This window comes from Bufo gargarizans, chromosome 3, assembly GCF_014858855.1.
Source record: "Bufo gargarizans isolate SCDJY-AF-19 chromosome 3, ASM1485885v1, whole genome shotgun sequence".
Lineage (NCBI taxonomy): Eukaryota > Metazoa > Chordata > Amphibia > Anura > Bufonidae > Bufo > Bufo gargarizans.
In genome coordinates this window covers 194889845-194916286 of record NC_058082.1, presented here as the reverse complement: position 1 = coordinate 194916286, position 26442 = coordinate 194889845, and the positions used below count along the sequence as shown (strand labels likewise).

Below are 26442 nucleotides of genomic sequence, written 5' to 3'. Positions count from 1 at the left end.
TATCCGGACAGGGCCGCCCCTTGCGGGGTAGGAACTCTGTGTAGACAGGCAGGTGAACAGTAGCATTGCCCCCTCCCGAATCAGGGCTTACTAGGGACAACGGTTCCCTGTACCAGTCTACATCTTGAATTACCATCAGTTACATCTAATTCTCGGCCCAGACGCGGTATTATTTCCACCACGCCAGGCTGATCCCTATCAGGGGGCATCTGAACGGTAAGACTGTTCCATAAATTTAGCCATATTTCAAGTATCTGTTTGTGGCGCTTTATATTTTATTTAAATTAACAGTAAAAGTTACATTTTAAGCTCTCCCAAATTCTCTATGGTTCATTAAAATTGTTAGTGGGAGCGCCAATACTCACATTTCCCAAACTACTCAACATACTATTTTTCGCCCCATAGAAATGAATGCAGGGAGGCTGTGCAAGTGCAGTGCGTCCTCCACAATCTTCAGCGGTCCGTTCTCGATGTAGGTCCCAGAGGTGGGACCCGCACCTATCAGACAATAACAGCATATCCTAGCGATATGTCCCCATTGTCTGAGATGGGAATACCTATTTGAGGCTCCCCTGTGTTCACAAATAGGACTGTATAATAGGTCAATATTTTAGAATCATCTATTTTAGTTTCTGCAGTTTCTTAAAGGGTCTGTTCACCAGATCCATGTATGTGTTGGTTTACCAATTGGCTCTGTTAGGCCAATTTCACATGAGCCTATTCAGTCCGGGAAACACGCTCTGTGTGGCGGCTGTATTTCCCGGACTGAACACTGCTCCTCTGACCACTCACAGCACAATAATGACTTATAATGCTGTGTGTTTCAGTCTGATCGCACCCACTACATTATGGCAGCACAGTACACCACACCCGCGGTCCGGCAGTATCTCACAGCATCACACGTCAGTCCGGGAAATACAGAAGTCACCTGGAGCACATTTCCCAGACTGAATAGGCTTGTGTGACACTGGCCTTACAGGGTCTGTTCTTGTAGGCTCTCCCAGGGTGACAGGCCACAACCGGCTATCATAGCTTTCGCCATGTCTCTATGGCACATCAGACAAGACTGGACAAAACCTGGTCACCATGACGTCTAGATACCATGACCCGGTGAGCAGGTTTTGCTTATTACCCTTCATGCATTTGGTGACCAGATTTTTTCCACATGGAACCAAACACACAGAGCTGAATGTGGTCAATGACAGCACCCATCACAGAGTCCTGTGGGGACACCCTGGTGAGGTGTGAAGGGGAGGCTACTATGGCTAATAGATGAATGAGGCATAACTGCTGCGGATGTGCGGGTTGTGACTATCGGGGGGGAGCTACTGGGATGGCTGCCTTCTCAAACAGCTGATTGGCGGGGGTCATCAGTTATAAAGCTTTGGAAGACCCCGTTACTAGGGGTGCCAGCTGCTTTAGAAACCTCCTCAATAATGCCAAACATTTGTGATGACACAGGGATAGTCATGTGGCCGGGACAACAGTAGCTGCCAGGCGGGCGCTCGCCCCCGACACACAGCAGGGTCCACTTCAATTAATATAAAATTATGCATAAAATATGAATAAAATCAAACGTTAACGAGGCTTTATAGCACTGGTGTACCGCCATACATAGCCGCCCCACATAACCCGGGCTCCCGGACCGAGAAGGTTTGGGCAGGAAGGACAGTGCCATGCAGGAAAGAAGCGGTGGTTTACAGAAAGCAGTGGGGCATGGCGACCAACCTGCTCATGAGTCGTGTGTTCAATATCAAAGGGACGGCAAGAAATAACACCGGCCACCGGGTTTCTATGGGCAATGCTCCACCGGCTTCTTACATCCCCCCATTGCCCCTGTATGAAGTCACCTAAGTGAAGGTGGGGGGATGACAAGATGATTATGTGCCGCCACCTTGTGACATATTATATGTGTGTGGGCCAGAAAAGCAGTGTTTATTATTGGGCCATGGGCATAACCGGGTCCATCCTGTGTGCCTCCCCATGATTACACACACCACCACCAAATCACACAGGAACAGCGCTGCAGCTAGCCGGTGTACGCCTGTCACCATACCACATTATCATACCACAGGCCTCATGTCCTGCAGCCCTGGCGCAATAAGGCCAAGCGCACGCCTGGTGAGACATCTGAGTATACCGGGCTTCACTGACTACGTGCAGCGCCCCTCTCTTCCGGTAACACCGGGACCAAGCGCCGCTACATCTTGAGGACTCACCAAGCAGGCATCGCGCATGCGCCCTGGATTCTCTCGCCGATAGACATTACTAGTGACGCGTGAGCTCGATGCGCAGGCGCAGATCGGTGACAGGTGGTAAGTAACTGGTTGGGAGGTGGCTACGTCATCAGCAGTCGCCCGCGGTGAGTATTCTGAGCATGCGCGGTCCTGTTAGGTAAGTGGTGAATGTTTAATGGGGCTTTATTAATCTGGACTGGTATTTTGTCAACTTTTTTGTGGCATCTCCATGGGCAGTGTGTGTTTTAGTGGATGTGAGAATCTCCTGTCTGCCCTGTAGGGCTTTGTACTCATGTTTGGGCAGTTTTCTAGAGCCCCTCACTACTGCAGGCAGCTGTGCCCTCATCAAGGGGCTCTCTCTGTAATCCAGTCCTTCTGTCTTTCCAAAAATCCCTGCATCTTAAAGGGGCTGTCTAACTTCAGCAAGTGGCATTTATCATGTAGAGAAAGGTAATACAAGGCACTTAGTAATGCAATGTGATTGTCCATATTGCTTCCTTTGCTGGCTGGATCCATTTTCCCATCAAACTATACACTGCTCGTCTCCAACCGTGCAATCCAGCAGCGATGGTCATGCTCGCACGCTATAGAAAAAAGTGCTGGCCTCTCTGGTGGCCAGAACCGTAGAAGTGCGTGCAGGCAGGCTGGCGCGCGCAGCAGCTCTCGTCCCGGCCACTTCATATCTGCGCTGCAGTGGCAGTTGTAACCATGGAAACAAGCAGTGTATAATGCAATGGAAAAGTGAATCAAGCTAACAAAGGAGGCAATATGGACAATCACAATACAATAGTAAGTGCATTTTGGTAACTTGCCATTTGCTGAAGTGAGACAACCCCTTTAACCCCTTCCCAAGGGGAGTGACTTTCAGACAGCCTCCATACAGGTATGGCACGCCGATCGGGAGGGTGCAGAAATTACATCCTGAAAACCGTCCAACATTTATTTTTTTTATTGAAAAAAAAATAATGATGTAGCATATTCACATATAGGTTACTAATATGTGATACATTTTTTTATGGAAGTGCGGGTCGTTTTACTCTGTAATCAGTGATGTCTCCAGTAAAACTCTCAGCAGTGCTGTTTTGGAGAAATAAAACTTTGAAATAATGCCTGCATGTAAAAGAGGTACTGTACTGAGTCACAGTCATGTCCCTGTTACCGACTCGCCCTTGTTACTGTGACTGCCACCCCCATTGTGAGGCTATGTCTGGACTTGTGCACTGTGACTAGGTGTATAAAGCATGTGCATTTCGGAGGCACTGGTGATGAGGTTTTCAAGCCAAGGGATGGCAATCACCGTAAGATTGCAGTGGTGACTGCGGCATAACTGTGAGACGCCCCGAGGACCCCAGTACCCCTTCTACATGCAGACATGTATTTTTTTCAAAGTTTGATTTCTGCAGAATGACTGAGACTTTTACTGGAGACATCACTGATTACAATGTGATGTGACCTGCAGCACTTACGCCATTGGGTTAATTTGCCAAAAGTTGCTGACCAGGTTCCCTTTAAATAGTTGTCCTATTATAACAACTTCTCCACTATCAGCATGTTAGGGTATAAGTGTCTGATCGTGAGGGGCCCTTGTTCCTCTGTTTGAATGGACTGACAGACACTGTCGAAAGGTGGCCGAGCGCCTGTACTCTGCTGACACCAGCTGCCCCTTAAGCCTCATTCACGTGTCTGTGCTCAAATCCGTGAGAAGGTGGTCAGTGATGCATCCGTGAAGCTGTCCCTGAAGGATTCGTGTTGGGTCCATGTGACCGTTTTTTCCTGTCCGTGTGTCATCCGTGTTTCACTGACACTGAACAGCTGAAAAATAATTTTCAAAGCATCTCTTCTTAATGATCCGTGAAACACAGATGGCATCCGTGGTTTTCACGGACCCATAGACTGTAATGGACATGATGGATCCGTGAACACAGACAAAACAGAGCATGCATCCGTGCTAAAACCACAGACCGTGGTAAAACACTGATGTGTGAATACACACATTGAAGTGAATGGGGACGTGTGCTGTCCGTGGAGAACAGGTACAGCCCACATCTGTGAATGAGGCTTTAGAGCAGAGGATGAGACATTATTAGGTATATGTACCTCCAGCACCATGTTAACATTACCCTAATGTCTCAATGGCCTCAGTTTCCTACATTTCTTCATGTGCCATGTTTTTTTGCTTTCTAGCAGGACCCGGGTTTCTTAATTTGGAGGAGGAAAATGGCACATATTAGCATCAATCAGTATTTACAACAGGTATTACCATTTTTACCTTCTGCCTTTGTAGAAATGAGTTGTTTTCTTAAATATACAATGGATAGCGTTTTATGTGCTGAGACGCTTAGCGAAGTGCTGTGCCTCTAGGGCTGCTTTCACACATATCATTTTTTTTTTTTTTATTGTTAATAAACTTCAATCACAAAAATGATTTTTTAGTAAAAATTACATTTAAAAAAAAATGACCCCAAAAGTTCCATAAGGCTACTTTCACATTAGCATCCATCATGAACAGATATGGTTGTATTATGTCTTCTATAGCCATGATGGATCCGTCATGAACACCATTAAAAGTCAATGGTGGACGGATCTGTTTTCTATTGTGTCAGAGGAAACGGATCCGTCCATATTGACTTACATTGTGTGTCCGGACAGATCCATCTTGCTCCGCGCCACATTGCGGACAGAAAAACGCTGCTTGAAGCGTTATTCTGTCTGCGATGGAGACGCAACCAAATGGAATGGAATTCTGCTGCATTCTGTTTCGTTCAGTTCAGTTTTGTCCCCATTGACAATAAATGGGGACAAAACAGAAGTGTTTTCAGTCGCTATTGAGAGCCTATGACGGATCTCAATAGCGGAATTGAAAACGCTAATGTGAAAGTAGCCTGACCTTTAATTAACACTTTGTTCTTCATTTGAACGCAGCTATTTATGATGCAGATTTTGTCTACAACTTTGTGTTTGTTGAATCATTTTGTGCAGTTGTTGATGTCTTGATAATTCATGCTATAGGCTATGGACACCTTTGGTGCAGTTCTTTTTTATGATTGCATTTTACTCATTTTGGGCTAAAAATCTTTTTTCAATTGATCCTTACTAAACATTTTTTGCAGTTTTTGTTAAAAATTAGACTATCGCCCCAGGTTCTGTAGCTCATGGCTTATGTAGAGCTCTTATCTGTTGTCTCCTGACCTCATAAACACTCATTTAAAGAGGACCTTTCATTAGAATTAAACTTCTAAAATAACTATACAGGCATGTAGAGCGGGGCCCAGGGACCCCCCTGCACTTACTGTTATACCTGGGCGCCGCTCCATTCTCCCGTAATTGCCTCCGGTATCTTTACAGTTAGGCTCCATCCAGGGGAACCTGCCGGCGCCTCCTTCTCCCATGCTGCAGCGCTGGCCAGTCACAGCGCTCAGCTCTCTCTCAGGCTATGAGCTGAGCGCTGTGATTGGCCAGCGCTACAGCATGGGAGAATGAGCCGACGGCAGGTTCCCCTGGGTGGAGCCTAACTATGAAGATACCGGAGGCAATAACGGGAGAACGGAGCGGCGCCCAGGTATAACAGTAAGTGCAGGGGGGTCCCTGGGCGCCGCTCTACATGCCTGTATAGTTACTTTAGAAGTTTAATTCTGGTGAAAGGTCCTCTTTAAGCCATATTCTTATCACTTTGATGAGTGTTTATGAGGTCAGGTGATCACAGATATGAGCTCCAAATAAGCCGTCAGGTGACCGGAACTGAGGAGGGATAGTCTGCAAATAGACTGATATTCAACCGCAGATATCACCAAAACCGCTGAAAACCTTTAATACGGACCAATTGAAAAAAGTATTTATAGGTCATCAATATCTGAAGGATGAGGATCTGACTCCTTTTACTGCCACCAATCAACAGTTTGAAAAGGCTGGGGCACTCCAGTGACCACCGCGGCCTCTTCCTAGGCCAGTGACGTCATGTTCAGTGCTTGGTAAGCTGTGAGCAGCCTCTTCAATCCACTGATCGCTCGAGGTGCCGGGTATCGGAATCCAACCTGTCAGATATTGATGACCTATCTCGAGGACAGGTTATCCATCTTCTGCTCCCAGAAAACCCCTTTAAAATATGTCATCATTATATTAGCTTTATCACTGTGTATCATAGGACGCACAGGTTGTGTGATAGTTGTTTTGACACTGTGAATGAAACCAAACTAATTCCTATTTTTATTATGCCTTCATATAGGTGGCAGAGGTTATAGAAGAGAAAAACGGGGCCATTTGTGCCGAGCTGATTTCGTTCAGACATGCACACACCGCAAACCCCAGGCTACAGGTAGGAAGCCGTCACTTTAGCATAGCTCATCTTTTCTTTAATATGTCTGTATTATTTATTTTCTCTAATTAGGTCAGGATATGTGATATGTTTAAATCACAAATGTTAAACCGTGTATTCCATTATATTAAGCGCATTGCTAATTAAGTACCTTTTCCATTTTACCCTTCAGTTGGCTGCCCCAGAAGACAAATGTCAGCAGATGTTGGAACCTCCCTATGATGAGATTTTTGCAGCTCACTTGAGGTAATGTCTATAGGGTCCGACAAAGGGATTAATGGTGGGTTTCCACGGGGCCGATTATCAGGAATGGACATTCATACAAACGCTCATTCCAGATAATCGGCCCTTGTGAAGGCGCCGCAGATCACCTGATGAACAAGCAATATACTCGTTGTTCAGGTGAAATCATCTTTGGTGTGAACACCTAAATCATCGTTTCTGGGCAGCAGATTGTGCTGTGTGAACATCACTCTGCTGCCCAGAGACAATGAGTATATATCAGGATGAGTGACAGCAGTAGTGACCGCTCATGCTCAAACAGTGGAGGTGATCTCTGTATCTAAACGCAGCTCTTCACCTCCACTGATGAGCAGGCAGTTGTCGGGAAGGGACGCTTCCTTCCCAATAATTGTGTGCTCATCCACGCACCTTTACACTTTTCAGATGAGTCTGAATGGTAAATTAAAGTAGTTGAGGTTATAGAGCTTGGTCTTCACCATTCCTCTAAAAAAAACACTCAAGTAAAACACACCTTCCAACTTCTGTCATTTTTAAAGCAATGGTTTTCTGGAGCCAGAAATGGGACGGACATAAATCGGGGTTTGTTGCTTGCTCTTTTAGCGCAGCGCTGCAGTGCCTACAGGGGGTCTCTGGTAGTCTAAGATAACCCTCTGGCCTCATCATTGGTTCTGGCAGTTGCTTTCCCCCTCCCCCCGTAGCTCTGTTTTCTCTGATTGGCTGCTGTTTTACATATAGAGCTGACTACTCTTAAATTACAGACTGAGACACCTGTAACAAAAGAATCGGGTAAGTAGGTTCCTGGATATTCGCTTAAACCTCCATGTGTGGGACTACTGCTTATAGGAAGTACCGGGCACCATGACCACTATTCTGAAAACTAAACCATTGCAGTCTGGGGTATAAGTGATCTAATGATCGTATGGTTAAGTCTTCTAGGGGGACTAAAAAAAAAGTAAAAAAAAAGCTTGTAGAAAAATAATAATAAAAAATCTGATCACCCCCTTTTCCCATTTTACAAATAGAAATAAAAAACAAACATCAGATCACCCCACAAGAAAGCTCCCTCACCGCCTGTAGACAGAAATATACAAATTATGGGTGTCAAAATATGGCAATGCAAAGAAATATTTTTTATAGTATTTTTTTTTTTTTTAAGTATTAAAACATAAACTATACAAATTTGGTATCGCTTTAACTGCACTCGCCAAAAGAATAAAGGTAAGGTGTCATTCTAACCACCCACTGAATGCCTTAAATAAGCAACCCATAACGCAATGGCAGAATTGTGGGAGGTTTTGTCAGTTCCACCCCATTAATATTTTTTTTCCAGCTTCTCACTACATTGTATTTTAGATGGTTCCATTAGAAAGTAAAACTTGTCCTGCAATAATAATAATAAATAAAATAAAAAAAAATTTGCTATGGGAAAAGTAAAATAAAGTTATTTCTCTTGGAAGGAAAAGGCAAAAAAAAAATTGACTGCGTTTTAAAGAGTAAATGAAATAAGACCTAATGATCTAACATCGGCTGTACTTAATATGTATGTTGCTTAAAGTACCACTCCCACAAACATATTTTTATTATGACCTGTTAGAAATGTACATGATGTAAACTGTAGTGAAGGTAATCTTCTCACCAGTGACTGTATTTGTGAGTTATAACCTCCCTTCTGATCCTCAGCTGTGTCATGTGACCAACACTCTGATCTCCAACTGACACCGGACAGGAAGTCGGTTACTTCTCTATTCATTCCTGCGACACTGACCTTAGGAATACAAAAAGACACTGACTTCTTGTCTGCACATAAGATGCTATGTTATTTGGAGAGGCAGAGTGTTGGTCACATGACACAGATGAGGATCAGAAGGGAGGTTATAATTCAAAAATAGTCATCTTCACTACAGTTTACATCATGTACCTTTCTAACAGATTAGAGAATAAAAAGTTTTGTGGGAGTGCTTATCGATTGATCCGCAGTCCATAAGAACAGGAACTCCAGGAAAACTGGCATTTTGAAGTACATTTTAACTGTTGGTTTGTACTGGAGTGATTAGTGTTAATAAGAATAGTGGTGGTCAGAGATAGTCATGGCTCAGCCTTTCATTCTCTACTAGGGCAAAAACAAGGCACCTACTGTTGTCATTTCATCTGAAAGTTTTCCATATGTTTCTGTCATATAGTGTAACTTAAGTTTGGGGAAATATGCCGATAAAAGTAGAATTGATGTAGTATAATATGGGGTGTTTTTTGATCATATGTTTGGCCTATTTCATTTATAATGATGTCCATGTATTGTGAACTCTCTTTGTAGATGCACCTGTGCTGTTTCCAACCATGATTTCGTGGAGGCATACAAGTTCCAGACTGTTGTCGTTCAATATCCTTTTTAAGTGGTAGAAATGTTTCTCCATGACCCAGTAGTATGCCATGTTTCATCAGGCACATCCTCACCGCATGTCTATATCTCTATCCACTATTCTAAGTGTTTGCCTGAACATAGCTTACATCGTTTTTGAAGATTTTCCAGGCACATAAAGAAGAAAATTGGTGAGTGTGACCATGCAAGCACGTGTTACTGTAAGGAGCGGCTTCTTCTCTAGACCATGGATTACATGGTCACACATTCCTGAAGGGACAACCTATTTCAAGGGGGTCTGTCAAGTCCTTTCCACCCAGCATTGCCCCACAGAAGATTGTAAATGCATTCCGAACACATACCTTTGTGTCTCTTATTCCATGCTTGTATTCTGCGGAACAATGGCTCCCAAGTGCTGAGCTATTAGGCTGCTATAAGTACCTGAGCTATATAAAAAAAAAATGGGAGGTTGTGCGGTCATATTAATGTTATTCTAGATGGTATGGAAGAAAACTTATTGTGCACCATCTTGGATTTTTTTTAAGGCTTCACAAAAAATGCACTGTGCAGTATATAGCCCTACATATAATAGAAACATAGAAACATAGAATGTGTCGGCAGATAAGAACCATTTGGCCCATCTAGTCTGCCCAATATATCTGAATCCTATGAATAGCCCCGGCCCTATCTTATATGAAGGATGGCCTTATGCCTATCCCATGCATGCTTAAACTCCTTCACTGTATTTGCAGCTACCACTTCTGCAGGAAGGCTATTCCATGCATCCACTACCCTCTCAGTAAAGTAATACTTCCTTATATTACTTTTAAACCTTTGCCCCTCTAATTTAAAACTGTGTCCTCTTGTGGTAGTTTTTCTTCTTTTAAATATGCTCTCCTCCTTTACCGAGTTGATTCCCTTTATGTATTTAAAAGTTTCTATCATATCCCCTCGGTCTCTTCTTTCTTCCAAGCTATACATATTAAGGTCTTTTAACCTTTCCTGGTAAGTTTTATCCTGCAATCCATGGACCAGTTTAGTCTTCTATCACATACACTACACCTTTCTATTGTACTCATCTGTCCTCTTAGCATATGCTGCCCATCTTTCATCGTCAGGATTGTGAGAGTGCAGTCGGATGGACCCCCAATGATCAGTAAGGGGCGACATATCCTAGCACATACTGTATGTCGTTATTTTGTGTAATGAAAAGGCCAACAATCATGGGACACATTTGTACGTATTTTGGCCACTTTTATTTCTATTAAGCAAGTAATAAGTCCAGCTCACCTCATGTCCTCCTTTACATAGAAATGAAAGACAGGGTGATCCAGCACCGGAACAAATCTGTCGCTGCGACTTCTTTATTTTTCACATCTACAGGGGACAGTACATACAATAAAAATCTCCCCCCTCCTACTCCAGTTCGGTTGACATGTTTCGAACACTGTGGTTCTTAATCATAGCTATCCCCTGTATATGTGAAAAATAAAGCTGTCGCAACGACAGATATGTGCCGGGGCTGGATCACCCTTTCTTTCATTTCAACTTTTATTTCTACTTGGTTGCCAAGGGGGCTTAGCCGGCCAGGATGGGGGAGTGGCTTCCAGAAAAGGGGCGTGGTTTAAAGTGCAACGACATGTGCCACAAAATGCAGCAAAGGTAACTCGACTAATAGGTGGTATAATGTCAGCCTAGACAGGGGACAGATTTATCGTCCAGTATAAGGCCACTTTGTAAAATCTGCTGTCCTCCGTTGACACTGACACTGTCTAAAAATTTGAGAGTATTAGTAAGTCTGCCTCACCTCTGATGGGCTGGCAAATACTGAATAAATGTGCATTTTTCTTTTTCTGTTACAGGGCATTGCCTATTATGTATGCTATTACTCTGGATTTAAGATATTTCGCCAACAGCGTAAGTTTAAGTATTTTGTTTGATGATCTTGTTACATACATGAAGAGCTACTGACATCGCTTCTCCTGCTGACCTGATATTTCTATTTCTCTTAAAAGTGAGCTACCATGGGTGACACGTATATAAGGAAAGCTCCGTGCACCTTTACCATGCTCACATGGCCAGGACAGCTTCTTACCCTCTGGCGGTAAACCATAAAATATCTTATGCAATGACCCTAGATCTTGAAGGGTTTTTCCATGTCAGGATAATGATGGCCTATCCTCTAGTGAACGGGGCGAGCAGTTGTGACTACTCTGCACCACTGCCACAAACGAAATGGAGGAGGCAGTGCTTGCACGAATGCTGTGAACCCTTCAAAACGGGGGATCGGTGGGAGTCGGACCCATGCAGATCTGATATTGATGACCTGTCCTGAGGATAGTCCATCAGTATCCTTACACTGCACAACCCCTTAAGACCCACAAGGAATGGACACATTTATATGATGTAAGCTTAATTTGCCAAAACCAAAATCCCCCTTTAACCCTTTTACTTCATATTGTGTCTTTAGGCTGACCAACAGCTAACGAAAAAAGGCAAAGGAAAAAGTGGAGACATGCTGGAGAAAGCTGCCGAACTGTTAATGAGCTGTTTCAGGGTGTGTGCTAGTGATACGTGAGTATTTCCTTCCCTGAACTCAAATTGCAGTCTCATAAGATTTAGGCATTATAGCTAAGAGATATACTTTACCAAATTTTGTATGGTTTCAGTATTTCATTTTGTACTTTTTTGTAACCATCTGCTGCTGCCAAGGGTGAGCACAAAGCACTGCCGGTGTACCCTGACACTACGTTAACCCTTTCGCTACATGTACGGCGCTGGAGCAATAGGCAAACATGGCGCCCGCTCACACGTGCAGCGGGTGTCATGGCCGGCAGGTCTCTGCTGTTTCAAACAGCAGAGACCTGCCGCTAATTACAGCGACCGACAATAATAACGATCGCTGTAATTAAAGCCTTTAGATGCCACGATCAAGTGAGATCACAGCATCTAAATAGTCGAAAAGCTTGCGCTTCCCGGCCTGTTACCGGCATCCTCTGTGGCCAGTGTGGATACCAGTAATTGATTTGAATGCGCTCAACTTCACAGAAGAGGCTGAGGGCATTCATGCTGCAATTCTTATTTTGGCCACCAGGTGACTGACCAACATAAGAAATGAGCAATAGTCAATGATAAACAAATTTAAAAGAATACATGATTGTTCAAAATAAAAAAATGGATTTTATATGCTCAAACACGAGCTTCAAAATGACTACAAAAAATGTTAAATTAATAAAAGTTTAAATCACCCCCCTCTCCGTATAATAAAAAAATACCTAAATAACAAAAAATATAAAGATCATGGGTATCACCGCGATACCCAAAAAAATGTAATAAAATGTGATCAAAAAGTCACACACACTTCAAAATAGTATCAATAAAAACTACAGATTGTCCCGCAAAAAATGAGCCCACAAACATTTCAGTACATAGAACTATAAAAAAAAAGTTAAGGGGGTTAAGAATCTGGTGATTAAAAAAATAAAAAAAATGTTTTTTACAAGTTTCAATTTATTTTTACACTATTTAGACATAAACTATATGTATGATGTGCGCACTATGTATGCCGCTCCAGGAAATATGGCCCACTCACGGACCATATGTCTATGGTCGTGTGCATGAGCCCTGCAATACAGAAATATTTTGGCATATTATAGTGATTAAGCAATCCCCTAGTGGGATTAAAAAAAAAAAGCTTAATATTGTGTCTAGGTAAAATGTTTAATCTCAAAAATGAAAAGGAAATAAAGGACAGACATTTGGTATTGTCTTGTCCATAACAATGCAAACTATAAAATTATCAGGTGCGGTAATTTAATCTGCACGGTGAACGCTGTAAAGAAAAAAACACAGTGGCAGAATTGCTGTTTTTTGTTCATCTTGCCTTCCCAAAAAACTAGAATAAAAAGTGATCATAAAGTCAGGTGTACTCCACAATGTTACCAATGACAGAAGAAAAAGTCAGGTCATCCTGCAAAATGTAAACCCCCACACTGCTCTGGTAACAGAAAAAGTTATGGATGGCAAAACATAAAATAGATTTTTTTTTTTCCGGTCAAAAAGTGTTTTTATTGAGCATAAGTAATTAAACATAAAAATCTGTAATTTTACTGACCATAAAATGAAAGTTGATGTGTCATTTTATACTCCTAAAATAAAAAATTGCACAATTGCTGCTTTTTTTTTCTTATTCTTTTTTGTCTCCCATGATTTTGTGAAATACATTATAGGTACACCAGACGGTGCCATTGAAAAAAATTCAACTTGGCCTAAAAAAAAAACAGATGCACTTAAAAATATTTTTTAAAAAAATCACTGTCTTCAAGGCCCAACATAGTTGCAGACTTTAAGGGGTTGGGGACAGGGGATAACTGTTTCATTGCCAAGAGTCCAACCTTTGGGTCCCCCAGTGATCACGAGAACGGGGGTCTGCAAGTGCCGCTGGACTGCCCCATGAGAATGGAGCAGTGGTGCAAATCGCATTCATGTCCACCACTCCATTCACTTCTATTGGACTGCTGAGTACAGTGTTGGCAGCAGTCCCATAGAAGTGAGTGGGGCAGTGGACTCGCACATGCACTGCAATTTCATAGGTCAGTTCAGCAGCACTTGTGGACTCCCGTTCTCGTGATTACTGGGGGTCCTGGAGGTCAGACCCCCAGTGATCAAACACTTATGTTCCCTGTCCTGTGGATAGGTGTTGTTAGTGGCACAGCCCCTTTAAGGGGGTCATAGGGACCAAGTAAACAGAGCTCTCTGTACAGCTAGAGTCCAGGAGCAGGGAAAAGTGTAGGGGCAAGCAGCTCTAAAACGGAGGTCTATTCTCAGGATCTGTGGGGTCTTGACAGTATGACCCCCGCCAATCAGAAAGTAGTGGCATATCCTAGCAATGTGTCCTAACTTTTAGGATAGTCCTCAACATCTAAGCACTGCACAACCCCATTAAAAGGTACAATAATGTTTTTTTTTTTTTTTTAACTCTCTTTCCATTAGAGAAAGTGATGAATATAAAAAACATTATTGTACCTGTTAATGGGGTTGTGCAGTGCTTAGATGTTGATGACCTATCCTAAAAGTTAACAGTGAAGAGGAAAGTGAGCGGTGCTATCAGGAGTGCCACTTCTTCTTCATACAGTTGGACCCCCGCCAATCTGATATTGATGACGGTAGGTCATCAGTATCCAAGCACTGCTAAACCCCATTTAAAATTGCTGGGCAACCCGTTTTACGTTACATATCCTGCAGTATTCTGATTATATAGCCCATACAACTCATTGTACCATAGTAAAATGGGATAATTCTATTTTCAGCTGACAAGCACTTTCTTTTTTCATTCAGACTAGGCTGCCTTTTACTGGCTGTGCATGGTATTACAGCTCACTGCCGCTCAGGCACTACTAGAAGTACTGAGCCGTGCCTTCAGTCAGCTGATCCTCAGGGGCAGCAGGTCTCGAACCCCCTAAACGAATATTGATGGACTATGCTGAGGATAGACCTTCAATATTTTAGTCCTTGAAAGCCACATTCTATATTAGCTATACAATAGAAAAAAATAGAAGTTTAGGTGTTTTTTGATCCTTTCACAGCACATGTATATGTGTTCCTCTTTAGATCTTTTTTGCTTTGTTTATTAATACATTATAACTGTTTTATTATACAGCCGTGCAGCTTTTGAGGACTCCAAAAAGTGGGGAATGTTGTTTCTCGTCAATCAGCTTTTCAAAATTTATTTTAAGGTAAGCTTCCAGATGTGTCTTCTCCTTAAACAGGGTTTCCCTCAAATAACATTGCTGGGGTTCCTAGCAATGGGGCATCTTCATCCTTCCTCTCCAGGATGGTCACAGTGGACTTGGCTGAGCATTTGTGCTCCTGCTCCATACAGATTTATGGAAAGTACGGAAAAGCTCTCATCTGTTCCTGTATTCTCTGTGAATAGGTATACCCCTTTTAATTGTTTTTGTAGGCAGCCAGTGGGATGTGAAATAGGTAAATCTTTACTGATATATATATATATATATATATATATATATACATTATACCTAAACTGTATTCAAATTACATGCAACCAAGACCTCTTTTATACGTTCGGAAAGTATTTAATGTCATTCTCCCAGCCTGGCTCAGAAGGAACACTTGGCTGGCTAACATGCCCTTCTTTACAAGTAATAGCTTTTTTTACAATCGGGTAAGTGGCACACATGACTTTCATAACCCATACGTTTTATTCAATTGTAGATCAGTAAACTTCACTTATGCAAACCCTTGATCAGAGCAATTGAAAGCTCCAACTTTAAGGAGGATTATAGCATTTCACAAAGGGTCACTTACAAATATTATGTTGGTCGTAAAGCCATGTTTGACAGCGATTTCAAGAAAGGTATGTTACCTAAAAGCAGTCATTTAGCATTGATTGCTTTGTACTACATGGCACTGTGTGTGTTTCTTAGAGTCTGTCCTTCCAATAAACTTTGCCTCAATTAATGGGAGATGCAGTAGTAGTGATAGCAAACTTTATATTATATCATATTGGAGGGTATGGCAAGACTGGTTGGCATTCCAAGAGCCCCCAAACTGTTTACCCATGTTTGTTTGATGTATTCTTTTTTAGAGGGCCCCCGGGCCTGCAAGTTTCTATTGCCTTCAGGGATCCTGGGTTCTGTTCTTTTCTGATATTATTGCTGTCTTGTTTTTTTCTCGCCCAATTCCTTGGGGGACACAGGAACTCTTGGGTATAGCTTATCTCCATAGGAGGCGTGACACTAAGTAAAAGACTGTTAAGCCCCTCCTCCAGCAGCTATACCCTCAGCCTGGAGAGAGAGACTTCCAGTTTTTTGCTTAGTGTCAAGGAGGCAAGACACCCTCTGCACTGCAGAGTTGTCTTTGTGAAGATTTTTTGATTTTTTACTTTTTTATTTTATTTTCACTTGATTTTTTTTCACAGGGACAACAGAGTCGCAGCAGACTTCTCTGTTTTCCCGGGGTTGAGCTGCGCCAGGGCCGGTTATCCGCCCTGCTGCCTCCCCCACAGAAGAAAAGGAGGACCAGGGCAGCTCTTGCTCCCCTGCATCCCGCCAGCACTGGGTCGCCCACCTGCAAGCCCCTCTCCAGCTACTGTCACTTCTGTGCCAGTGGCTGAAGGGGCGGCCCCAGCTGGATGGACAAGAGGGTGAAGACATCACATGGTGAGGTGGCTAGTGCAGCCATTCCGCTCCCCCGCTCCCCCTCCCTCCCTCCCTCTCCCTTCCTTGTGACTTCCTCTCCTCCGCTCTGTCTGTACTCCGTTCTGCTGACCTTGTTGCTCCGACTCTGGGGCGGCCTGTCGGCGGTGTCTTAATACTTGTCAGTACTAGCGGCGCTCATGGGAGGGTTGTTAGGAGCGGCCGGGTCTTGTGATGGCCGTTCGCGCAGGGCCGCTATTCTACAGGCCCCTGTCTTTTCGGCTCCTGCCTTTCGCTTCGCTGCGGCGTGGGACATGTGGTGATTGGATGCGCGGATTGAATCGCGCGCGCGCGCGCGCGAAATTGTGTTCGGCGGGGGGCGGAGTTTTTTTCGTTGCCGCGTCCTGCTGGTTTTCAGTCAGGGGCCGGATGTTCTTCTTCCCGCGCCTCACTGGTCCCGCCTCCTCTCGTGCCTGCGTGATTCTGTGATCCTCACTTCAGAACGGACCACTGCTTGCCGCCGCTGATCTGCTGCTGTTGCCGCTGCCGTTCTGCTCCTCTGTGACCTGGTAGGACTGTTGACCCTTTCCTCCACTGCAGCCCCCTGGCCTGGACGCAGTTTTTTTCCACCAACATGTCTGACCCCTTAGTGCCTGCGGGACCCTGGTATCATACCTGCACCGCATGTAAGGCGCCCCTTCCTCAAGGGCAGCCTGACCCGCATTGTTCGCTTTGCAAAGACCCATCGCAGGGTCCGCCGTCTGTTGTGTCACCCCCTGGCCTGTTGGATCCCCCTGACTGGGCTAGATCCCTCTCCCAGGCTGTGGTTAGTCTCACTAGCGTTGTGGGCCGACTTGCAGATGTGTTGCCCTTGTCGCAGCCGGATGATTCCCCTGCTGGGCCCTCCGGGTCCGCTGTCCTGGCCGACCCGTCTGAGTCTCTCTCTGCAGGCGATTCCTCCAGAGTCCGCCAATCCCAGAAGCGGTCTAGGGCGGATCACCGGTCATCCTCGGATGCCTCGGTATCCCCCCCAAGGGTGCGTTCTCAGTCGGGCCCTTCCTCCTTGCAGGATTTGCCCTCTGAAGGGGAGCTGGTTGATTCCGATTGGGATATGGATTCGGCGCTGCCTTCAAAGCTGGCTTCCGCTGTGGGCCACCTCATAAACAGTATCCGTGATACCTTTAAAATTCGCGATGATCCTCCTGATCCTGAGAAAACCAGTGTTTCCTTTTTTCGCCAGAAGCAGGCTTCAGCGGTTTTTCCTCTCCATGCTGACTTTTCGTCAGTGGTTTCTAAGGCCTGGGCCCGTCCTGATGCACGGTTTACCCCGCCAAAAAAGTTAGATGTTTGTTATCCGTTTCCTGCGGATTGCATCACAAACTGGGCGTCTCCTCCTAAGGTCGACCCCCCTGTGGCCCGTTTGTCCAAGAGCACGGCTATTCCCGTCGCAGATGGTTCTTCCTTACAATCCACTGAAGATCGTCGTATAGAGGCCCTTACAAAGGGTGTCTTTTCGGCCTCCGGATCCGCGCTTAGGCCAGTCTTTGCTTCCGCTTGGGCGGGTAAGGCGGTTTCAGAATGGGCATCTCAGCTGGATCTGGAGCTTGAATCTGACGTCCCTATTCAAGACCTCCGTGCCCTGGCTCAAATTATCGTTCAGGCTGGAAAATTTGTATGTGAAGCATCCCTGGATGCAGGGGCTCTTATTGCCCGTTCGTCTGCTCTGGCCGTGGCGGCTAGGAGAGAGCTTTGGTTAAAGGTTTGGTCGGCGGACGCTGCGTCAAAGCGGTCTCTTACTAGCCTTCCTTTCTCTGGTGCTCGTTTGTTCGGAACCCGTTTGGATGAAATCATCTCGGAAGCCACGGGGGGGAAGAGTACCCATCTTCCCCAATCCAAGGCTAGGAGCTCCACTCGTGGTCGTCCCACCTTCTCCCGTTTCAGGTCTTCTCGTAGGGCTTCCGCTCCTCGCTCCGCCTCTGGTCCGTCCGCTAACCCTGTCCAGGACAGGCGTAAGAAACCCTTTTTTCGGACCCAGCCCTCCTGGCGCAAATCTCAACCTGCTCGCGCTCCCGCGACCAAGCAGCCCCCGCCTGAAGGTGCGCCCCCACCCACCCGGGTGGGGGGACGTCTCCTCCTGTTCAGGGACTTCTGGCAGGCGCACGTCTCCGACGCCTGGGCTCTCGAGGTTGTGTCTTCCGGATACAAACTCGAGCTTGCGTCCCTTCCCCCAGTTCGGTTCTTTCGCTCTCGGGTTCCCCGGGATTCCCGAGGGGCGGCCGATTTCTTTGCTGCCGTTCGGACTCTTCTAGACAAAGGGGTCATCATCCCGGTTCCTATGGGAGACAGGTTCAAGGGGTTCTATTCGAACCTTTTTGTGGTCCCCAAGAAGGAGGGTTCGGTGCGACCCATTCTGGATCTGAAACGGCTGAACCGATTCCTTCGTCTTCAGCGGTTCCGGATGGAGTCTCTCAGGTCGGTGGTGGCCTCTCTGGAACAGGGGGAGTTCCTGGCCTCCATCGACATCCAGGACGCCTACCTTCACATTCCAATCGCACGGTGTCATCAGTGCTTTCTGCGTTTTGCAGTGGGGTCCGAACACTACCAGTTCGTTGCCCTTCCCTTCGGGCTGGCGACGGCCCCTCGTGTTTTCACGAAGGTCCTGGCCCCGGTCCTCGCCTTACTTCGCTCCAGGGGAGTTTTTCTGCTTCCATATCTGGACGATCTCCTAATCAAGGCGCCTTCTCTGTCACTGACTTCAGCCAGCGTGGATCTCTCGCTGCAGACCTTGCGCCAGTTTGGTTGGGTTATCAACCTACCCAAATCCTCTCTTGTTCCTTCCCGGCAATTGGTCTTTCTGGGGATGCTGCTGGATACCGATTCTGCGGTGGTTCGTCTTCCGTTGGAGAAGCGCCTGCTCCTCCATCGGTCGGTTCGGAGCCTTCTGTCCCACCGCCGTCCTTCTTTCCGGTTCAGCATGCGGGTCCTGGGTCAGATGGTGTCCTGCTTCGAGGCGATTCCTTACGCGCAGTACCACTCCCGCACCTTTCAGACGGCCATCCTGTCCGCTTGGGACAAGTCCCAGGAGAGTCTGGATCGGCATTTTCCCCTTTCCCCCCAGGTTCGCTCCTCTCTCCTCTGGTGGCTGCGGACCCCTCTTCAGGGGAAGTCCTTCCTGCCATTGACTTGGCTGGTGATTACCACCGATGCCAGTCTGCGGGGTTGGGGGGGAGTGTTTCCTCCCCGGTCCGTCCAGGGCACTTGGTCTCCGTCGGAGTCCAGACTGCCGATCAATGTTCTGGAGCTGAGAGCCATTCTTTTCTCGCTCCGACACTGGACTTCGTTGCTGCAGGGTCGCCCTGTTCGGGTCCAGTCGGACAATGCCACGGCTGTGGCGTACATAAATCACCAGGGGGGCACTCGCAGCGCGGCGGCGATGAGGGAGGTGTCTCTGATCCTTCGCTGGGCGGAGGTTCATGTTCCGGCCCTTTCGGCCATTTACATTCCGGGGGTGGACAATTGGGCGGCGGATTTCCTCAGTCGGACGACGATCGACCCGGGGGAGTGGTCTCTGCACCCCGACGTCTTCGAGTCTCTTTGTCTCCGTTGGGGTCGTCCGGACGTGGATCTCATGGCCTCCAGATTCAACCACAAACTTCCCATCTACGTGGCCAGGGCCAAAGATCCGGACGCTTACGGCGCGGACGCGCTCGTCCTCCCCTGGACGGAGTTTTCGCTCCTCTACGTGTTTCCGCCCCTGCCTCTTCTTCCGCGGGTCCTTCGGAAGATTGCGGCGGAAGGCACGCCAGCAATCCTAATCGCCCCGGACTGGCCGCGTCGTCCGTGGTACGCCGACCTTATGTTGCTTCTGGCAGACGCTCCCTTGCCTCTGCCTCTCAGAGAAGACCTCCTCTCTCAGGGGCCGATCTTCCACCAGCATTTAGGGTCGCTACGTTTGACGGCGTGGCTATTGAAACCGCGGTCCTGACGCGGCGGGGGTTTTCGGCTGACGTGGTCCGTACCATGATTCGTGCGCGGAAACCGGCCTCGGCCAGGATTTATTATCGTACCTGGCGGGCCTATTTGGCTTTCTGTGAGGCCTTGGGGACTCCCCCTCTGAGGTTTTCCCTTCCTACGGTCTTGTCTTTTTTGCAATCTGGTCTGGTTCTGGGCTTGGGTCTCAGTACCCTGAAGGGTCAGATTTCGGCTCTTTCGGTTCTTTTTCAGCGTCCGCTGGCTCCGCTCGGTCCGGTTAAGACCTTTCTTCAGGGGGTTGCTCATTGTGCTCCCCCCTATCGCCCTCCTGTTCCTGCTTGGGATCTAAACATTGTGTTGGCGGCTCTCCAATCTTCCCCTTTCGAGCCTCTGCGCAAGGTTTCCCCTCGCTTGTTGTCTTGCAAAGTTTTCTTTCTCGTCGCTATCACGTCTCTTCGGCGTGTGTCTGAGTTGGCGGCTCTTTCTTGCGTGGAGCCCTTCTTGGTTTTTCACCAGGACAAGGTGGTTCTCCGTCCTGTTCCGGAATTTCTTCCGAAGGTGGTGTCCGCCTTTCACCTGAATGAGGATATTGTCCTTCCTTCTCTGTGTCCGACCCCGTCGCATCCCCGGGAGCGGGAGCTTCACCGTCTGGATGTTGTTCGGGCTCTCAGGATCTACCTGGATGTGACCAGACCCTTTCGGCGTACGGATTCTCTGTTTGTGGTTCCGGAGGGTCCGCGCAGGGGGCTGGCGGCGTCTAAGGTGGTTGTTGCCCGCTTTCTCAAGATGGCTATTGTTGAGGCTTACCGTGCTCGGGGCAGGGATCCGCCCTTTGGTGTTACCGCTCATTCTACCAGAGCGGTCGGGGCTTCCTGGGCTCAGCGTAATCGTGCCTCGGCTGAACAACTGTGCAAGGCGGCCACCTGGTCTTCTTTGCACACGTTCACCAAGTTTTACAGGGTGAACACTTATGCCTCGGCGGATGCTGCTTTGGGCCGCTTGGTCTTGCAGGCGGCGGTGCCTTAATGTTTACGGTGCCTGGTTCGCTTTGATTGTGGTCCCTCCCTGTTTGTGGACTGCTTTTGAACGTCCCAAGAGTTCCTGTGTCCCCCAAGGAATTGGGCGAGAAAACGAGATTTTTGTATAACTTACCAGTAAAATCTCTTTCTCGCTCTTCCTTGGGGGACACAGCGCCCGCCCATTATTTTTTTGTTGGCCTTCGGGTGTTTTTTTCGGACTTGTTGGTATTGGTTTGGTTACTCCTTGCCTTTGTCTTGCACTACTTGGGCACATAACTGGAAGTCTCTCTCTCCAGGCTGAGGGTATAGCTGCTGGAGGAGGGGCTTAACAGTCTTTTACTTAGTGTCACGCCTCCTATGGAGATAAGCTATACCCAAGAGTTCCTGTGTCCCCCAAGGAAGAGCGAGAAAGAGATTTTACTGGTAAGTTATACAAAAATCTCGTTTTTGCTATTTTTTTGTCTCTCTTCCCCCTTCCCTTTTCTAACTTTCCTTTTTCTTTTTGTATATTGTGTTCTCACTTGCAACTAGTTATACTCACTTGCATCCCTTCTTCCCTGAATTCCAGAGGAGCATGTATGGCCTATAAGCTTTCCCTTGGCATTTTTTTTAAATTTCCATATTTTATTTATAATGCAAAAATACATATACACATAACATTTGTAATATTATAAATTCTGAGATCATCCCCGACCCACCCCACCTATCCCCCCCCTCCCACCCTTGCAGGGAAAAAAAAAAAAAAAAGGGGTATATATAAAAAAGAAGGAAAGTTCCGAATTAATTAAACCATATCCCACTCTTCCCACAGTTTACCCCATTTTAGATAAGATCCTCTTTGTTTGTGCAGAATCCTCTCATAGCTTTTCACTTTCTCGACCAGAGCCAGCCAGTTGCTGCAGTCTGGAGCGGAGGAGCTAAACCATAGTCTAGCGACAAGAAGCCTAGCCAAGAACATAACCTTGATCAATAATTGACGTTTTATGGGCTGATAGTTAACCTCCGATAAGTCTCCCAAGACCCATATCCTGGGAGACAGAGGAACAACAATGTTAAGTTTACAAGCCAAGGTGGTCTGGACCGATCTCCAGTAACTACCCAACATTGGGCAATCCCAAAACAGATGTAAATGATCTGCCTCGGAGTCGCCACAACGTGGGCAATCAGAGGAGGCTCTAAGTCCTCTTCTATATAGCCACATAGGTGTCACATATATTTTGTGCAAAATGTTAAATTGTACAACAGTGTGATTAAAATTATGTGAAACATATTTTAAACTTTCCCCTATATTCTCCCAATCAGGGGACCCACCTCTGAAAGTAACAAAGACCAGGACTTCTGTCCTGGAGAAAGAAGACCCAGAAAAAAATGTTTCATTAAGTGTCTATAACAATGTGATATTTTGATTTTCGTGGCAGCTTTCTTAATAATAAAATCGTGTAAGAATTCAGGAGTGTCTATAAAAAGAAGGTGGCTATTCAGAGTGCTAGAAAGTGCAGACCTCAATTGGAAATATGCGTACCAGGCCACCTCACCCAAATTTGCTCTGTGCCCTAATTCCATCGAGGACAGAATTTGTCCATCACTAACCACCTGATGTAAATACTGAACCTTCTTAGTCCTCCAATACTTTCCCTTGGCATTTAATGCGCTCTCTGTAAGAAGAGAGAGTACCCCCCAAATCTCACCGCAGTACTGCTGTGTAATGTTCTGTGTGCCAAGGTTGCACCTGAGGGTGTACTACAGAAAGATAAGCGAGCAGGAGCTCCTCTTCTCTATGTGCTTTGTGCATACTAGACATCATAGAAGCTAGTCTCCATCCACTAGCTCAATGAAAACTGAAAAAAGAAGGGAGTAAATAAGCACACATCAGGGCTGTCCTATTGAAGATTGTGTTCAGCTTTTTTCTTTTATTGGCTTGTAAATGAATTGATTATATTAAACTTGGTTTCATTTTTTGTCTCCATAGCTGAGGAATATCTCTCATTTGCCTTTAGGAACTGTCTCCGCTCTTGTCAGAAAAATAAAAGGATGATTCTAATATATTTGCTGCCTGTAAAAATGCTCCTGGTGAGTGCCCTGATGTTTGTAGCTGCGTCTTATAGCCCAATATATTATGCAAACAAGGGGTTTTAAAGGGGTTCTGCAGTTCTTTTAAACTAATGATCTATCTTCCGAATAGATCATCAGCATCTGATCGGTGGAGGTCCGACACCCAGGATCCCTGCCGATCAGCTGTTTGAGAAGGCACCGGCGCTCCAGAAGGGCCTCAGCCTTCTCTCCGTTTCCCTCAGGCCCAGTGACGTCACGACTAGTATCACTAGCCTGGGCGGGGCTAAACTCAGTTCACCTGAATGGAGCTTAGCTGCGCCCAGGCCAGTGATACTAGTCGTGACGTCACTGGGCTTGCGGTAAACAGCGAGAAGGCCGCGACGCTACTGCCAGCGCCGCTGCCTTCTCAAACAGCTGATCTGCAGGGGTCCCGGGTGTCGGACCCCGCCAATCAGATGCTGATGATCTATCCAGAGGATCGGTCATCAGTTTAAAAGAACTGCAGAACCCCTTTTATTCTGGTGATTTCAAGTTATCCCCTATCCACACAATAAGAGATGACTGTTAGGTTGGTGGGGGTCCAACTGCTGGGACCCCACCTATTACAAGAAATGAACGGCAGGTCGAGCATGTTCTCTGGAATTCTATTCATCTCTAGGAACTGGCGGAGATGGCGGAATTCAGTGTTTGACAATCCAATGGAGATGAATGGAGCGGCATTGCCCTGCTACTCTGTTCATTTGGGGGGCCCCAGCGGGGTACGGGACACATGTTCTCATGATCGGTGGGAGTTCAAGCAGTTGGCCACCAATTTAATAGCTCTAATCCTGTGGAGAGGGATAACTTCTGGAGTACCCCTTTTATACTGAAAATTGACTTCAACCCAGAATGGAAATATAAAAAAGTTATGGCTCAAGGAAGATAGGGAAGAAAAACGAAAAGGGAAAAAAACTCAGATATCCTAAGGGTTAATATCCGGGATCGGGGATAAAGCCAATCCTGGCTATTCATCCCCTTAGATGTCATAGTCAGTAGCAACTGCAGCATTGAAGCCCTCTAATGAGAATGCCCCTGTGCCTAATGGAATGCCTTAGGGCTCATGCCTCTTGTTGTGTGGTGCTTCTTTTAGAATATGTGGCACTCTTTACGCACCTAAACCGCTGACAGTATATGGCACGGAATCAGTTTACACATACCTATGGTTTCGTCAATAGTAGTCACATCACTATGAAAAGTTTTAAACACTTAGGTGCCATGATGCCAAGTGTCCACTGGGTGTTCCTTACCGGTGAAGTGTTCTGAACGTTTGGCAGTAAATCCTTCTGAACCCCTCCCCTCTCGAGCTGGAGCTGTCGTGGTTTCCTGCAGGAGGGGTTCAGGAGGGTTTACTGCCTAAAGCTGTCCACTAGTTAGGTAATGCCAGCAGTCACCTGGCATCACATTGCATAAATGATTAAGACTTCTTTTCACTCTTGTGTCATTGGGGGACTTTGAAGACCAAGGGTATAGCTGCTGCCACTAGAAGGTGATACTAAGTGAAGAAATAGTGTGAGCACTTCAGCTTTATGACACTGAGATAATCAGTTTTAGCTTAGTATCAGCAGGAGACAGCCTTGGGGAATGGGAGTACTCCTCTGCTCTCCTTCCCAGCCCCCCAGGTGTTAACATTTGGGTTCGGGCCTATCCTATTCTAGGATAAGGCTACACTTGCAACAGCCCCCCTTTCAGAGGATTGCACGTTGGACACTAGTATGTTGAAGGAAGGCGGCTCTCTCCCACATTCTCTGAGGCTCCAGCACCTGATGTCACATTTGGATGGGGGAGCAAGGCGTGCAGGCATCAGTGCTTAATTTAGTCATCATCTTTGCTTTGGTCCTAATCCTTCACCCAAAAGGCAGCGCTATCAGTGGGCGAAATGGGCGTGCGCTTTAGCTTCTCTCCAGCCCTGACACCCTCTTGTCCTCTTCGGGTATGGTGAAGTTTTTGTGCCTTCTCCTTTTTTCTCCACCTCCTCTACTCCGTGGATCAGCTGGACATTCCTCTGCCTCGCCTGGGGGACAAGATCTACAACAGACCAGGTAAGATCTACCCTAATTGGCACACTACCCCTTCCTACTGGATCCAATACCTCTGCTTCTTTCCTCTCCCGTGTCTTGTGAAAGGGCTGTGTACTAGCTTGTACACACTGTGATACCTTTCGGCGCAAAACCACAATAGCGAATGTCGTCTTTTTAGAAATATTTATTTGTTCAGGTGACAATGCGTTTCGGAGTAAAAATACTCCTTTATCAAGTCTCAGGGGCCGGGTATACACGATTGGCAGGGCTGGTCCAATTACTGGTGCCGGGTCCTGGGGCCTACACAGTCCTTACATGTATCAGATAACAGTATTTCCCCCTTAATGGGAGGGCCTATAGCTTATCGGTGTATGTGACGATTCCACACAGCATCCCTTGTACTGGTCAAGGGTATTTAGTTTCACTCATTATTGGTCTAGTTGAGCAGTTTTTAGAGGCCTTGTCTGTCCAGCATTTGCACTTCCCATTTGCATCTGGCAACGTCATTACCCCCCCTTCCACACGCAGAGGTGATTTCCAGTCTTAGTACTGTATTGGCTTCATAAGGACTACCACTGACCGCTTTCTCTGTCATGATGTAGCTATTGTTTTGAGCTCGGGGCTCAATATGTGTACCCAATTGAGTCTATGTATGTCTATCCTTCCAAGACTTTCGTCTGTCTGCCTGATTCCCATATATGAGGTTACACCTTGCAACAGTTGCGTTTCATGGCACTAAATGTGTTTTTTGCAATCCCCTCACCATGGGCTCCCCAAAAATGTTTCCATCGCTCAGAATTCTGCATTCTTTTCACTATTGAAATCCCCCCTGGCAGGGATGTCTCCCTTTTGCCTGGGTCACATGCTTGACAGTATTTTCTGGGACCTCAGTACCATTTTTTTTCCCCATGACCACCAGAATGTCTTGGACCGTTCAGATCCAGGCATGGGTTAGCTCCAATCTTACAGGAATAGGGGCTTAACAAGTTTGCGTTTTCTAGACTTCTAGTCGCCAGTTGGGCTATGGTTTGTTTTTT

The 26442-nt window shown here is 46.3% G+C and overlaps 2 protein-coding genes across 5 annotated transcripts in view; one reads left to right on the top strand and one right to left on the bottom strand.

Annotated features, from left to right (window-relative positions):
* CUL4A (cullin 4A) overlaps window positions 1–2356 on the bottom strand; it is a 73567-nt gene extending 71211 nt beyond the window's left edge. Inside the window, exon 1 of one of the 2 annotated variants that reach the window (XM_044288384.1) lies at window positions 2220–2356. The gene's annotated coding sequence lies outside the window, so the exon portion shown is untranslated. Of the gene's footprint in view, window positions 1–2069; window positions 2090–2219 lie in introns of those variants that run through there. The other variant, XM_044288385.1, reaches the window with a different exon arrangement.
* LOC122933408 (PCI domain-containing protein 2) overlaps window positions 2344–26442 on the top strand; it is a 37516-nt gene continuing 13417 nt past the window's right edge. Inside the window, exons 1-11 of one of the 3 annotated variants that reach the window (XM_044288388.1) lie at window positions 2344–2362; window positions 4422–4490; window positions 6460–6549; window positions 6722–6795; window positions 9104–9169; window positions 9298–9339; window positions 11011–11065; window positions 11619–11722; window positions 14808–14883; window positions 15383–15524; window positions 23266–23366. In XM_044288388.1, coding sequence (XP_044144323.1) covers window positions 4455–4490; window positions 6460–6549; window positions 6722–6795; window positions 9104–9169; window positions 9298–9339; window positions 11011–11065; window positions 11619–11722; window positions 14808–14883; window positions 15383–15524; window positions 23266–23366 — 786 coding nt within the window. In that variant the 5' untranslated portion in view covers window positions 2344–2362; window positions 4422–4454. Of the gene's footprint in view, window positions 2395–4421; window positions 4491–6459; window positions 6550–6721; window positions 6796–9103; window positions 9170–9297; window positions 9340–11010; window positions 11066–11618; window positions 11723–14807; window positions 14884–15382; window positions 15525–23265; window positions 23367–26442 lie in introns of all 3 variants that reach the window. The other 2 variants (XM_044288386.1, XM_044288387.1) reach the window with 2 other exon arrangements.